The following is a 15,295-nucleotide window of genomic DNA, read 5'->3' as shown; positions in this document are numbered from 1 at the left end:
ACAACCATAATGATGATGATGGCAGCGCCCACGGACACTTCCGGAATAAGGTGAATATAGAGATTGACGTAGTCAGTGTCAATTGTTTACAGTTCAGACTGAAACTGATGGTGGATAAGGTCTGTCAATCAACAACACGCAAAATGTAGAATGTAGTAAACAAAAAAAAAAACACTGACTGAGAGTGTGTGTCCAAACTTTGGTCTGGTAGTGTATCTGTCTTTGTCTAATCTACACCTGTTCAAATAAGGATCTACTTGTTTCATTTTGGATTAATGTCTGTAGGATTGTCCAGCACACAGAGCACACAGCTGACCTCTCGTAGTTGTCCATCTCACTGGGGCTGTTCCCATTGAGTGCTGCAGTGGCCAGTTTCTCCAGCTTGTCCTTGAGCTCCTGGTTCTTCCTCTGAAGGTCCACAATGACCGAGTTCAGGAAGTCAATCTACAAAAACACACAACATGTCAACGGTCACCAAGAACTGAGCAACAGGCTTCAAACTGTTCTAAACTCTATTATTTAACATTAGACTTTAGCTTTGAGTTTAAAGTGTGTGAAACTATTTCCTAAAAGTGTATCCCAGTATCTACAGCCTAATATAGTCACTGCCCTTATGGGCGCTATGTAGAACCGCAGTGAGGGTGAGAGCATGCACAAGTGAAGCTGATGAAAAACATGAACAAACCGCTGCCTGATGGTGGGGTTGCCATGCCAACATCAGAGACAGGGCAGAGAAGAGGAGAGAAAAGAAAAAAATCAAGAACTCAAGTTAGAACCAGCACCTAACACAGCACTCCTCTGAGCCCTGGACTAGCACAGACTGTACAGGAGCAGCAACACATGAGCACCTGTCTAACCACCACCACCAAGGCCTAGAATCAAGAACTAGACCCTGGATGCACTTGTTACGTAACAGGCTTAGTCCAAATGGCTCTGAATCTTTTCCCGCCAAGTATTATTAAAGATCTGGCTTTCCCACCAGATCTAAACCAAATCTATTTTGAATTATTCCACATCTGGTTTCATCATAAGAAATCATCCAAACCAGGACAAAAAAAAACTGTATAAAATGATCTCTAAATGAGTCAAACCCACAAACTGAAGAGGTCAGAGCTTGTGTATCACAGTTTGAGAAACACTGGCCTAGTCAAATCCAGGTGGTATAGCTGTAAATTGAAAGTTGGCCAGCATATAGTGAGATTGAGAGAACACATTTGGCTGTTGGCTTTTGTCATGCAAGAATGTAAGCAAAAGAACGAGCCTGAGCAGTTTGTATAGCTGCACTGTGAAACACTCCTGTGAACATCAGCACAATGTCAGAGTCCAGGGCCCAGATCTGACCACAAATACAGTATAACATTTTACATGACACAGAGGGGACGCTTTAGACTCTTCTCATTTTACAAAATGTTTTTGAGTTGATTTCAGGCCTCCTCTGTAAAGCATTATACTGTGACCTTCTCACGAATTGATACTTTGCAGCTGATGTCATCAACATTCCCTGGTGGTGTGATGCTAACTGAAAGTACTACTCTGTTAGAAGCTCCATTACTCAAGTTAGACTTAATCTGAGCTTTATTTTAACACAATCTGACCAGAAAGGGCGGACTTAGTTGGAACTAGGGATGGTGATTGATCATTAAGAATTTCAATGATTACGTTCATTTTAAATCGACAAACCGAATGTAGTTTGCTGTGCGTAGTGTGATCAAACAGGGGTCTGTACATGTGTCTCTCTGCACTCAGAAGGAGCGAGACACAAACAGCCGGTCAGTTTGCAACGTGCAGAAGCACAAATGTGTATTTAATGATGACTTGTACAAGAAATTCCACGCTCTCCGTTCTGTGCACAGTGTACAAAGCAGCACATATGTTTCGGTGTCCAGTGGGAAAAAGTTTTGCCAGGTGAGAGTCGCTCAATGTGGATGACGAGTCCCTACCTCCCTCCCCCCGTACGGTGTCCTGGTTTTGACAAACACAAATCAGGTCACACTAACCTGTATTCCACTGACTAATGTCTTTTAATCTGACAGAAATTGAACCACATCAGCGACACAAGAGCTGTTTTTTTTTCTTTGCTTAGTTTATGCAAATTAGCGATGTGGTTTTAAATTTTGTTTCTGTGAGACTTGCAAATCTGCATTAAACACATTATAGTCTCAAAAGGGCTGATGTGGCTCTAGAGTGGTTACAGCTTATATGTCGTAAAGTTGAATTTATTTATGCAGATTAGTGCAGATAGTAATAATAATGATGATAATTTTAATATAAAAATGTTAATGATTAATCGATAATCAATCGTTAATTCTTCCGATGATCGATTCAGAAAATTTCATCAAATGCCCATCCCTAGTTGGAATTACAATGGGTGAGAATTTTTCAGTCACTCACTCTTACCTTTTGTTGAAAATCACACTCCTAACAGGACCATCAGAGCTCGTATTGATCACACTCTCCTGTAAATGTGCTCTTTACATCCAGTTTCTATTTTTACTTGAGTTTTCAGGTGATCTTAAAAGTTTTTGGTCCATGTTTGCCAATGTTAGCGTTATGCCACCAAGGAAACTTCTGAACAATCTGCTATTATATAACACCCCCAGCCTGATGTCACTGCAAAGTCTCAATAACACAAATAGTACAGTTTTGTCATTAGAGCTGTGTTAGTATGAGCCTTCTGTTTGTACACAGCTTTAGTGGACATATTTACCACTGACATGACATTACCAATGAAACACACAGAGAATACAAGTCCATGACAACTATATGACAGCAGATGTCCTCAGACTGAGCAGGAGACAGGACAGCAGTGCCATACAGACCTGACTCTCCAGAGAGGCCTTCTCCTCCTGCAGCTCATCCACCTCTGCGTTTCCTAAAGAGTGAGGAGAAAAATGAGCCGTTATTATTCACCAGTATCACACAGTTCACATTGTTTAGTTGCACCCCCCTAAAATTGTTCACTTTTAAAATGATGGACCCTTCTCAAACACAATCAAATTTGAATAGAATTGAGTCAGCACTACGCGCAGTGGTCACAAAAATACAAAACTACAACACAAGTTACCAAAATCACAAAAAGGAAGACTGTTTTTTCTGAACTCTGAACTCAGTCTAACTGTGCAGGGTTTGTGAGTTAAACGTGTGAATGAAACAACAAGTCCAGGTCTGTTTGTGATAAGGAAACATCAGAACATGGATCAAAAACAGTGCAATATAGACCCTTTAATCTTTATTTGGTTGATAATTTAAAAAGTGTGAATGTACAATAAAAAAAATAATCATTTGACTGGTCAACTAACCAGGTCTAACTAGTTGACTACTAAAATAATCTTTAGTTGCAGCTAGGGATGGCCATGATTTGTCAATTAATGGATAATTGATCATTAAGAATTTCATCAATTATGTTCATTTTTAATCAACAAACGGAATGTAGGTTTCTGTGCATAGTGTAGGGTGACCAAACATCCCTTTTTCCCTGGACATGTCTGTTTTCCACGTCCTGTCCTAGCTGTCCAGGTTTTTAGTTTTTTAAATAAAGTGATGCAAATGTTCAGGTTTTCATTATCTTTCATTGGGCCATTAAACTGAGCGTCTGTCATAGCTCTCTGTAACTCAGAAGGAGCGAGACACAAACAGTTGGTCAGTCTGCAACACGCTGAAGCGCAAATGTGCATTTAACGATGACCTGTACCAGAAATTCCCCGCTTTCCGTCTCGGTCGAGACAAGTGTGAGGCCATGTGCACAGTGTACAAAGCAGCACATATGTTTCGGTGTCCAGTGGCGGTGCCAGGGACCTCAAAAAAACATGAAAAAATTTTGCCAGGTGAGAGTAGCTCAATGTTGATGACGAGTCCCCACCTCCCACCCCCCTGTACGGTGTCCTGATTTTGACAAACGCAAATCTGGTCGCACTAACCTGTATTCCACTGAGTCATGTCCTTTAGTCCAACAGAAGTTGAACCACATCAGTGACACAAGAGCTGTTTTTTTCTTTACTTAGTTTATGCAAATGAGTCATGTGGTTTTAAGTTTTGTTTCTGTGAGAGTTGCACAAATCTGCATTAAACACATTATAATGTCAAACGGGCTGATGTGGCTCTAGAGTGGTTATGGTTTATATGTCGTAAAGTTGAATTTATTTATGCAGATTAGTAGTAATAATAATGATGATAATTTTAATATAAAAACATGAATGATTAATCAATAATCGATCATTAATTCTCCCGACGATCGATTAATTAAATTTAATCGAATGCCCATCCGTAGTTGTAGCCCTGATTTAGAGTCTCTGAAGCAGTGACAGTGTTACCTGAGCCCTGCCCCCCTCCTCCTCCTCTCTCCTTCTCCAGTTTGTGCAGGCGTTCTTTCAGACTGGCCTTGTCTTTCTCCAGAGCCTCCACTGTGGCCTCCAGAGCTCGGGCGGACACGCTCTCAGCTTGCAGGGACGTCAGCTGCACACACATGCACACGGTTATGTCACTGAACTGGACAGGAGGACAGGAGGACAGAAGGAAAGGGACATGCTGGAGTCCGCTCACCTGTCTCCTCAGCTCCTCCAGTTGCTCCTCTTTACTACTAATTAAGGCACTGTTCTTAGTCAGGGATGCCTTCTCTTTGTCCAGCTGCTCCTTCAGGATGCTCTCACTGCAAATATAAAAAAATACAAATAGCTCACTCAATAACTAATGACAAATGATAAGAAACATGATGGGATGATACAGACAGTGTGTGTTTTAACATAGTGCCAAGACAACCAGCAAAAGTTAAAGCAGCAAAACAAAACCAACGCACAAGGTCAGATGAAGATACTTGATGGGATTTCCCATGCAGATTGTAACAAGTAAAGATAGTATTGACCAAAGATAGTCATTTGAACAGGTATCGATATTTAAAAAGTCCCATTAACAGGACAGAAGTGAAGCTTTCCTGAAGCTGTATCACAACAAATATAAGAGCACATAGACTACTATACACCCACGGACCACTATGGAACCTACCTGGACCCCTGAGGGATTACACTAGGGTGACCAGATTTTCAAATTTCAAAACTGGGACACACTCAGGTTGGGATGGTTTCATATACCGTATTTTCCGCACTATTAGGTGCTCTGGATTATAAGAAGCATTGTCATTAAATGGTCTATTTTTGAACTTTTTTAACAAATAAACCGCACCGGACTTTAAAGGAGAAACAGCAACACAACAGTGTGATGGGTCAGTGGGACTTTGTTTGAACAAAGCCCAGAGTCACCGTGAACGCAGGTGGTGCAGCTTTGTAGTTTACTGAAGTCGTGCTGGGACACCCAAGTGGATTCGTGTATAGGGTGAACTAGGAAGTACGAGCACATAAGTCCTGTGCTCAGGTCTCTGCACTGGCTCCTGTGGTTCAGAGACTTTAAAGCAGCTCTGCTTGTACAAGTCTCTCCATGGCCGAGCACCAAAGTCCATCTGTGACATGTTAGTGCCATATGAACCATCTCACACTCTGAGGAGCTCAGGGACCGGCCTCCTGCTGGTGCCCAGAGTCACGACTAAACAAGGGGAGTCAGAGTTTCAGGTTCATGCAGCTAAAACCTGGAACAGTCTTCCTGAACATGAGAGAAAGGCCTCTTCTGTGACGCTGTTTAAATCCAGGCTCAAAACATTTCTGTTTAACTGTGCATATAACTGAAAGGTTTTCATTCCGCACTCTTCTCTCTAATTTATGTCTCTCTTTTTTAATTTTAATCTTTATGATTGTTTATGTTTTGATTTGTTTTTATTATGATTTTAATGTATTTCTTATTCTGTAAAGCACTTTGAATTACTTGGTGTACGAATTGTGCTATACAAATAAACTTGTCTTGCCTTGCCTTGCCTAGGGTGCTCTGGATTGTGGGGCGCGCGGTCGTTTTTTGATAGGGTTAGAGGCTTAAGAGTGTGCCTAGTAGCCCGGAAAATACGGTAAATGCTCATTTCCAAGCACTGTTTTCTGTATTTTAGCCAAACAAACCACAATATGTGCCCTCTTTACTGTTGCAGAGATCTGATTGGTCCAAAATAGGGACACCTGGGACATTTCATATATAAAACAAATACACAATTCACTGGTTTTGGATAAATCTGCTGGGACAGGGGCACAGGGCTCAAAGCTGGGACTGTCCCGGGTAAATAGGGTCATCTGGTCACCCTGGATTACACAGATATAAAATCACATGGGAATAAAAAAGAAAGCACTACCATTTAATACTGAAAATCACATTTTATTGTCTAAAGTGAGAGTGTTTTTATCATCATCGTGGTCTCAGAATCAGTATTGTGTCTCTTCCCTAGTATCTAAATTGAGTTATAGCATTATAGTATCGTGACAACACTAATGGACATGCAGAAATGAAAATACCAGGTACCTGAAGCTATTAGGCAGGCTTTAGAGAGGCAGAGGACAGAGACAGTAGAGCTTAAAATGTGCTCTGCTTGGTTACACAGTTGAAAATGGCACCTACATGTACTAGATGTGAGTGCTTACCTTTGTTTCAGCTCCTTCACCTGCTGCTTGAGTTTGGAGTGTTCGTTCTTGAGCTGTAAATAAACACCACACACACGTCAGACAGTGGATCTCCCTGCGCTGGCACAGTCACGGCTAACTCCTGCTCACACACTGCACCAGACTACAGAGGGACAGTGGAGCTCACCCTCCACACGCTCCTACAGCTCCACTAAGAAATCCAGGACTACATTCATACACATTCATATAATACTCCATACATCTGTACAGCTCAAACTTTTACTTGTACATCTACTTTTATATAATTATGCCTTATTTGACACCAGTCTCTTGCTGTGTTTGCTACTTATTTTGAATGTATTATTATCATTTATATTTTTATTTTACTCTTTATTATAATACTATCGATCGAGGATTTAAAACCGGAACAAATCATCAAGGGGAAAGACATAATTGCTCTTCTTACAGAATTTGGGAAGAGCTTAATATACCAGTTAGCCCCGTTAGCGGCACATTGCATACGTCACGACCAAATAGCAGCGATTGGTTAAATTACAAAAAAGTACCTGCCTACCGTCGAGTGAACAAATCCTAATAAATCAGACTATTATAATACAGGGTGTCCCAAAAAATTTGACATCAGTTTGTATTCTTACAGAGAATTCTTACAGAGAGTATAGAAACAGATCAAGATTTTATATACTGAATGTTTTATTTTTGTTCTGTTTTCAGGTTGAGCCGTTCACTCCCAAAGAGAAGTCATTTTGGAATCTGCTGCACACACTCACCCAAGACTGTGCAGCTTCAATGTAAAATCGGGAAAAACTTCACCAACTGGCAAAACAAATTTGGACTTGGTAACAAAAATGTAAAGAGGAAGGATCTTATGCAGGGATAAAAGATCACGTATGTGTGCAGTAGATTCCAAGACACAAAATGACTTCTCTTTGGGAGTGAACAGCTCATCCTGAAAACAGAACAAAAATAAAACATTAAATATAAACTCTTGATCTGTTTCTATATTCTGTGAAATTCTGAGGTTATTTCAACAAGAATTGCTTAAATTATTGCCCTGCGAAATGTCACATTTATGGGACACCCTGTATATTGTGATGTGTGAGCTACTGTGTCCAAGTAATTTCCCTTGTGGATCAGTAAAATTTGTTTAAGTCTAATCTGAGTTTGGAGTGAAGGTCAGAGTGGACCTTGGAGAGCTGGGCCTGGTCCTGGTGGCTGTCGTTCAGATCTCTGCTCAGCTGCTCGTGCTCCTGCTGCAGACTCTGAAGAGACTGGCTCTTTGTGGACACCTCCTCCTTCAGCTTCTCTCTGAACACATAGGTTCAAATTGGACTATTATGTTAAAAAAGAACACATTCCAAAGGCATTATTATCTGTTGTTGCAGGGGAAAACGATGGTAAATGGACTGTAGCAACATTTCTGATTAGTTGAGTCATGGAAGAAATATATGTGACTTTTTTATGATTATAGAACCAATTCAGAGAAGATAATAAATCTGAAAACAAGATGAATAACCTGATACAAGTTTTAAAATCCAGGCCAGATCAGAGAAATCTGCAGTGTGACAGTGCCATACAACCACCTGCCTTCATTCAAATGTGATTTTTTAAAGCTTTATTAGACATGACAGCTTAAGTATGAACATGGGGAGAGCTGTCATGATGTCCTTCTCTTTGGACAGCTGACTGTCCGGCCTTGGCAGTCAGTCAAGGCCGGCAGTGGACTCACAACTCCAAGATGGTAACAGTCACATATACGCAATGCCTTAAATCCCTGCCCCACCAGTGAGCTCTCAAATATGGATCTGACATTTTGTCTCATATTTTTAAATAAAATTATAGGTACACGCACATCACTGGTCCAAGGCGACTACAGTGAACACAGAAAGTGAGACAAAGCTGCACACTTACTCCCAAACTGCTTAGAACCATCGCTGAGGGTCATGTACACAATGTAATTTTACTTAGAAATGTAAAACTTCTACACACCCAACCACAGGAAAGATGATAAAAATCAAGGAGACAATTAAACGCTCCACCAAAAATGTCGTTTACCTTTTATAATGCCCCTGTGGAATTGGTTTTGTAGGAAAAACATCTAGAGCTCAAATCTCCGAAGACTCAAATATCTGAACATAAGGAGCAACATTAGAAATGGAGACCTAAGAAACTCTGTATCGGCTCCATCTCCTCCCTTAAATCTACTGGGACAGAGCAGGTGAATCTCCCAAGAAGAGGAGGGGATATTAACAGACTGCTCCTACAAACAGAAAGTTTTGATATTTATTCCTTAAAAACGCTGCCCCCTAGTGGCCTGAATCAAGATTTCCGATGTCATTGACTTGCCCATTGATAATGATGGACTTGGGTAATGGCTCATGTTACATGACGTACAGTATTTATTGTGTTATATATTGTGTTGTGTGGATGACATCTGTGGCTCAATTTTGGATTGGCCAAACAATCAGTGGGCAGAAGGTTTATATGGGAGCAGCACACACAGAACCATGACCTGACCAAGATCCACTCATCCTAACGTTGTTCATTCAGTAAAAGCAGTTTGGGAGTAAGTGTGCAGCTTTGTCTTATTTTCTTTGTCTCATATTTTGCCACTCAGTCTGAACGCTGATGATGACATGAGAATGTACTCACAGCTCCTGGCTCAGGCTCTTGCTCCTCTGAGACTCTGTGCTGAGCTGACCTTTGGTGGTTTTCAATTCCTCCTGGTACTTGGAGTTTTCTTCTTTTAGTGTTTTCATCTAAACACAAAAATGAACAGTAGTTGAGGATGGTGCAGGACACACAGCCCACACTTGTTTCCACCTTGATGAGCAGAGAGTCTGATGTTTGTACTTTTCCACATACTGGCTACTGCTATCGCAGTACTGGCCATCGCTCTTAAAGCTCCAGCACAGGCCAATGTTTAGTTGGAGCGATAAATCAGACTAAAGGAGATAACATGATGTTTTGTGCTACGTTAAAACCATAAGCAGTGCACCCAGTGATACTGCTCCCTCACAGGTTTGCAATAAGACTTTTACAAATACATTACACTTTTATCACATAGAGCAGTGTTCTCTAGTAGCATAACTGATTTTATTATTATAACATGTCATTTTGGTCCTCAAAATCCACTGCTCAAAAACACAGCTCCCTCAACTAGGATTGTCAAGAGTATTGAAACTATCAAGTATCAAAACTAGATACTCATTTTAACAGGTATCTTAAAAAAAGTCACTGACAGGACAGACACAAGCCTTTCCTGAATGTGTTTAGAATGATTTGGAACTGTATCAGAACAAGTAGAAGAGCACATAGACTAGTATACACACATGGACCACTGAGGATTACACACATACAAAACCATGGGAATATAATAGAATACACTGATTAAATGTGTAAAATCACATTCTATTGTCTAAAGAAAGAGTGTTTTTAATTTCATTGTGGTACCACAATCGATATTCAGTATCAAATTTATTCCTTTGTACTGAAATCAAGTTTATAATTTCAGTATTGTGACAACACTAGCACTGACCACGAGGAATATCAGTGGATCTCTACTGAGCTGTCTTTACCTCAGACTCCAAGTGGCTGTTGGAGGTGCGCAGCTCCTCCAACAGAGCCTGGGCCTGAGTCTTCTCCTGGAGCAGAGCAGCCTTCTCTTTGGACAGCTGCTCCAGAGCCTCAGATGTTTTGCCAGAAGACTCTGCAGCCTGAAGTGTGTCAAAAAGAAAACATGAGTACAAGTCGCTGAATGTTAGGTTAGTGTCATTAATTTTGATTTGGAGATTTGAACTATTTCAAACTAATTCTGCATGCTGACAGACAACTATTTGCATTTCAAATTACAGCACAATTATTTCTACTACAGAGAAAAAGAAAATAAAAGTATCTGTACTACACAACTCTCACCTGTGGCCTTAGAACGGTTAACACTCTTCCACCAAAAACAATGTGACTTGACAGTCTCCTCTCATCTAATTGATACTTTGCAGTGACATCATGCTGGGGGGGTTCTGCATATATATGTCTGGCGCAATGCATGGCAATTCCCATGGTAACACAATGTCCACATTAGCATTAAATACCTAAATGTTAATAAAAAAAGAAGGGACAAATCCTGGTGCCACTAGTTCCAAAAAGCAGTGCTACAATGACAGCAAAAACATCCTATAAAGAAAATAAAAAATGGGGAGGCAACAACTGTGAACTGAACTCCAAAACATATTAGTATTTATTCAAGACTATGTCAGAATCTTATTTTGGGGTGGGGGGGGTGTAGGTAGGTGTTATCAGTATTTTTTACTTCAGCCTTTTGTTTTGTTGCAAAATGACCCAATAAACTACAACTACTACAACTACAACTACTACAACAACTACAACTACTACAACAATTACAACTACAACAACTACTATAACTACTACTACACCTACTACTACAACTACAACTACTACTATAACTACTACTACAACTACTACTACTACTACTACAACAACTACTATAACTACTACAACAACTACAACTACTACAACAACTACAACTACTATAACAACTACAACTACTATAACAACTAACAACTACTATAACAACTACAACAACTATAACAACTACAACAACTACTATAACAACTACAACAACAACTACAACAACTACTATAACAACTACTACAACAACTATAACAACTACAACAACTATAACAACTACAACTACTATAACTACTACAACAACTACGACTACAACAACAACTATAACAACTACAACAACTACAACAACTATAACAACTATAACAACTGCTACAACTACAACTACAACTACAACAACAACTACAACTACAACTGGACCCTAGCTCATGTCTCCTCTCGTTTTGTGTAAATTGTATCTCGTCCCAACTCTAGCAGTTTGTAATCAGTGCGAGCGTTCTTTGATTTTCAACAAAAAAGGTAAGAGTGGCTAACTAAAATGGTAACGCTAATGCTAGAGAGTTTGTGACTGTGATGCTATTTGAGAGGGACTTAGTTTCAACTAAGTTAGTTCTTTCTGGTCAGATTGTTTTAATCTAAGCTTTGTTGTAAAACAAAGCCTGACAGAGCATGCCTACAGTTAGCATCAGACCCCCGGGGAACGCTGATAACATCATCTGCAAAGTATCATTTTATATTCTCTGTACAAAAGGTCAGTCCCCAGTGACAGAAAAGGTTGGTCTGTTATGACAAATTCACTCAGTGTAGGGCTGCACAATATATTGTTGTTAGGGCAACAAAAATACCAACACGATACACAAGAAAAATAAAAATATCTCAACACCACAAGTTCTCCATTTTAAAGAAGTATGCCATTTTTGAAAAGTAAAAAAACAGATTTATTCAGAATTCTTACTGAATCCTACATTAGATTTGTTTTTGTCTTTGGTCGAATGACATTCATTTGGTCTTCCGATATTTTATGTTATTAGGTTGTTTTTTCAGACCAAGAGTTTGTTTTCATACCTGACAGTTTCGACTGCTCACTAGCGCTCTTCTTCAGAGTCACGTGATGTTGCTGTGATGTGTCCAGTCAGCTGATTTTGGTTTTGGCACTGGCTTCCTACCGCTTCCTCAGGACAGTATCCCAGGTGTGTGAGAGTTTTTGTTTTGTTTTGTTTTTTTAACTCTCACACACCTGGGATACTGTCCTGAGGAAGTGGGACTGCAGATGGTGCTGTTGTCTTGCCTCCACCGGTAGGAAGACAGCACCAAAACCTGTTTAAATCAGTTGACCGGTCACAGGAACATCACGTGACCACTCTGAGGAAGAGCGCTAGTGAGCAGTCAAAACTGTCAGGTATGAAGTAACACAAAACATACGTTAGTGAATATTGCTTTTGTTCATATCATGCAGCCCTAATTCAATGTATTTCTGAAGACAAACTCTGTACCTGCTTGTTCCCAATTTCGTTCCCTGATAACCAAGAGCCAGGGGAGGACCTGCAAACTAACCAGGCTCATGTGACTGTTTTGCGGCCAGTATCAGAGCCGTTATAAGCCCACAGGAGAGACAGTGAAGGCTGGGAGCTAGCACCAGAGGTTAGTGAATGAAGATGAAAGTTATGCAGTAGGGAGGGAGCGGGGGGGAGCAGAGAGACAGAACAGCGTGCGTTTAATAGTACAGTGGCCCCAGCCATCTAAAGGACTCGTGACTGGTTAGTGCCCGAGGAGGGGGGGGGGGGAAGTACCTCAAGCTGCTTAGAAAGGGCATGTGAGAGCTGTGAGCCGAGCTGGGAGGCCCGTTGCTGGGCTGCGTCGCGCTCCTTCAGCAGGGCGTCCTTCTGGGCTGTGAGCTCCGTGAGGCGGGTGCTTAGCTGGTCCCTCTCTCTGGCTGACGTAGCGCCCTCTGTAGCCGCCTGCTGGTATTGCTTCTGCAGGTCCTCTTTGTCGCGCTGGAGCCTCTTCAGCTCAGCCTCTGCTTGCTTCTGGTCGGCCTGGAACTTGTCCAACTTGGCGCTCAGTCCTAGCTGTTCTTTGAGCCAGTTTTCCCGCTCGCTGCGCAGAGAAGCTAGATCTTGTTCTAAATGACCTTGCGTTAAAGTGAGTTGTTTGTTTTCAGAGCTCAGACTACCCATCTGTTTGTTCATCTCCTCCATTTGAGACTTGAGTTGCTCTTTCTCGCTCCTCAACTGACTGGACTCCTGCTCTTGTTGTTTGAACAGCTTGGACATTTCCTCCACTTTTCCCTTCTTGTCCTGGTCGCTCTTTTGGAGACTCAGAGACACTAGTTCTTTCTCCTGCTTCAGCTTGGACACCGTCTGCTCCAACTCCTCGACCCGTTTGGAGAGGCCATCTTTAACAGCGATCACCTCACTGTGCTGACTAGTTTCCGCTTGGAGCTGTGATTCGAGGCTCTCCTTTGCTTTGGACAGCGCCTGGATTTGCGATTGTAACTTTTGTAATTCTTGCTGTAAACTCTGCTTCTCCGACTGCACGGACTCCAGGTGCTTACTAGCATTGCTCTGTCCAGACCGCAGGTTTTGACAATCCTTTGTGAGGTTGTTTACCTTCTCAGCCAGCTCTGAATTGGTCTTTTCTAGTTGTTGTTTAAAAGCCTCATGTTCCTCAATAAGTTTCTCATTACTTTTATTTAGAGTTTCAACATCTGAAGTTAGTTTCTTCACCTGATTCTCAAAATCAACTTTATTCTGTTTCAAAGCAACCACTACAGCCTCAACCTCAGCTTTTCCCCTTTTAATATCCTCTAACTTGCTGGATAGATCTGACTTCTCTTGGTTAAGTTCTGCATTTGTTTTGGAGACACTGTCCAACTGGTCTTTAGCTGCTCTTAAATCAGCGGACAGCCTTTCCCTCTCTGCTGAAACCCCATCTCTTTCTGCTAGCACCTTTGTTACCTTGCCCTCCAGCTCTCCTTTCTCCCCTGCTAGCCTCTCGTTGTCGGTCTTCTGCTGTTCTAGCGTGGACTCCAGGCTCATGTGCTCTTTCTTGAGTGCGTGGAGAGACATCTCAGCTTCAGAACTCTGCTTTTGGAATGACTGTTTTTCCCGTTCTAGAGCTTCAGCGAGCTCCTTACACTTGTCATTAGCCTGAGCGAGCTGATCTGCCGACGTCTGAACCTTGCTCTTCAGCTCTTGGATCTGTTTGAGCAGCTCTTGGTTTTCGTGACTGGCTTTCCTCTGAACGGTGAGCAGGTCCTCCTTCTCTTGCAGAAGTTGGAGCCTCTCGGAATCTGTAACTTGGCTGCTTGTTTTGAACTCCTCCAACATTTGAGCCAACCCGTTTTTGGATACTTTCACTTCTTCGCACTCACGCCGGCTCGTCTCTAGATCTTTCTTAGTGGAATCGAGCTGATTCTGAAGCGCCTCTTTGGCCTTTTCTAGGTTAGCTTTCTCTAACATGGTAGCGCTGATGTCGTTGGACAGTTTTGCCTTGTCTTTGGTTAGCGTCTCGTTCAGTGCTTGCAGTTGGCTGTTCTTCATCGTGAGATCTTCTTTTTCCAAGTTCAGGGAGTTGAGTTTGGACTGGAGTTCGCCGTTCTTTGCATCAAGGGACTTTTTGGCATTTCTGGCAGAGTCTAACTCCGAGTTGAGGTTGTCCTTCTCTGACATGAGTTTGGACTGTTTTTGCTCAAAATCCTCCTCTAGTCTGCTCTTCTCTTTACAAACGCTCTCATAATTGACATGCAGTTGCTTCTTCTGAGCTTGAAGTTGTTCTATTTCCTGTTGGTGTTTTAGAACAAGATCTTGCTTCTCTGCATTCTGTTTCTCAAGCTCTTGCGTTTTGACTAACTGTTCATTGTACGCATCTTTGAGCTGCTTGCCTTCTGTCCTTGCCACTTCCAGATCATTTGTGACTATCTGCAACTGTTTTTTGAGAGAACCTCTTTCTTCATCTGAACATTTGCTTTGCGTTTGCAGCTCCTCTTGGCGTTTCGAAAGCTCTTCCTTGGCCATATGGAGTTCTTCATTCTGCTGCTTCAGTTGCTTGTAACTACTTTCGATATTGGATAATTTAGCCTGGACTTGTGTAAGCTCCTCTTGTAGTTTTAACTTCTCAGCCTCGCGTTCCTTCTGAATGAGCTCCTGATCTAACCTTTGCTTTTCCACTTGTTGGGAAAATCGGTCAGCGTCATGTTTGGTGGATTGGAGCTCAGCAGAAAGGCACTGGGGAAAAATCATTTAAAAGGGAAACAAAACAAGCAAAAATAAAGAGGGGGGATAAGATGAACCGAAACAAACCGAGCAGATATGGACGTATGCCGCTGGAAAAAGTTAAAATGCAGAAGCAGGCAAAGGTTACACCAC

The 15,295-nt window shown here is 41.6% G+C and overlaps 1 protein-coding gene across 4 annotated transcripts in view; it reads right to left on the bottom strand.

Annotated features, from left to right (window-relative positions):
• clip1a (CAP-GLY domain containing linker protein 1a) overlaps window positions 1-15,295 on the bottom strand; it is a 38,804-nt gene that overhangs the window by 1,229 nt on the left and 22,280 nt on the right. For 3 of the 4 annotated variants that reach the window (XM_020938342.2, XM_055161897.1, XM_055161896.1), the window contains 9 exons: window positions 12,719-15,154; window positions 10,082-10,219; window positions 9,156-9,262; window positions 7,691-7,811; window positions 6,507-6,559; window positions 4,540-4,645; window positions 4,311-4,452; window positions 2,820-2,872; window positions 317-444 (listed from right to left, as the gene is read on the bottom strand). In XM_020938342.2, coding sequence (XP_020794001.1) covers window positions 317-444; window positions 2,820-2,872; window positions 4,311-4,452; window positions 4,540-4,645; window positions 6,507-6,559; window positions 7,691-7,811; window positions 9,156-9,262; window positions 10,082-10,219; window positions 12,719-15,154 — 3,284 coding nt within the window. The remainder of the gene's footprint in view (window positions 1-316; window positions 445-2,819; window positions 2,873-4,310; window positions 4,453-4,539; window positions 4,646-6,506; window positions 6,560-7,690; window positions 7,812-9,155; window positions 9,263-10,081; window positions 10,220-12,718; window positions 15,155-15,295) is intronic. The other variant, XM_055161898.1, reaches the window with a different exon arrangement.

Source organism: Boleophthalmus pectinirostris, unplaced genomic scaffold (genome assembly GCF_026225935.1).
Source record: "Boleophthalmus pectinirostris isolate CB_2022bp ecotype Guang Dong unplaced genomic scaffold, ASM2622593v1 HiC_scaffold_4, whole genome shotgun sequence".
Classification (NCBI taxonomy): domain Eukaryota; kingdom Metazoa; phylum Chordata; class Actinopteri; order Gobiiformes; family Gobiidae; genus Boleophthalmus; species Boleophthalmus pectinirostris.
Note: the sequence above shows the minus strand (reverse complement) of the source record. Positions and strands in the feature narration are given on the sequence as shown.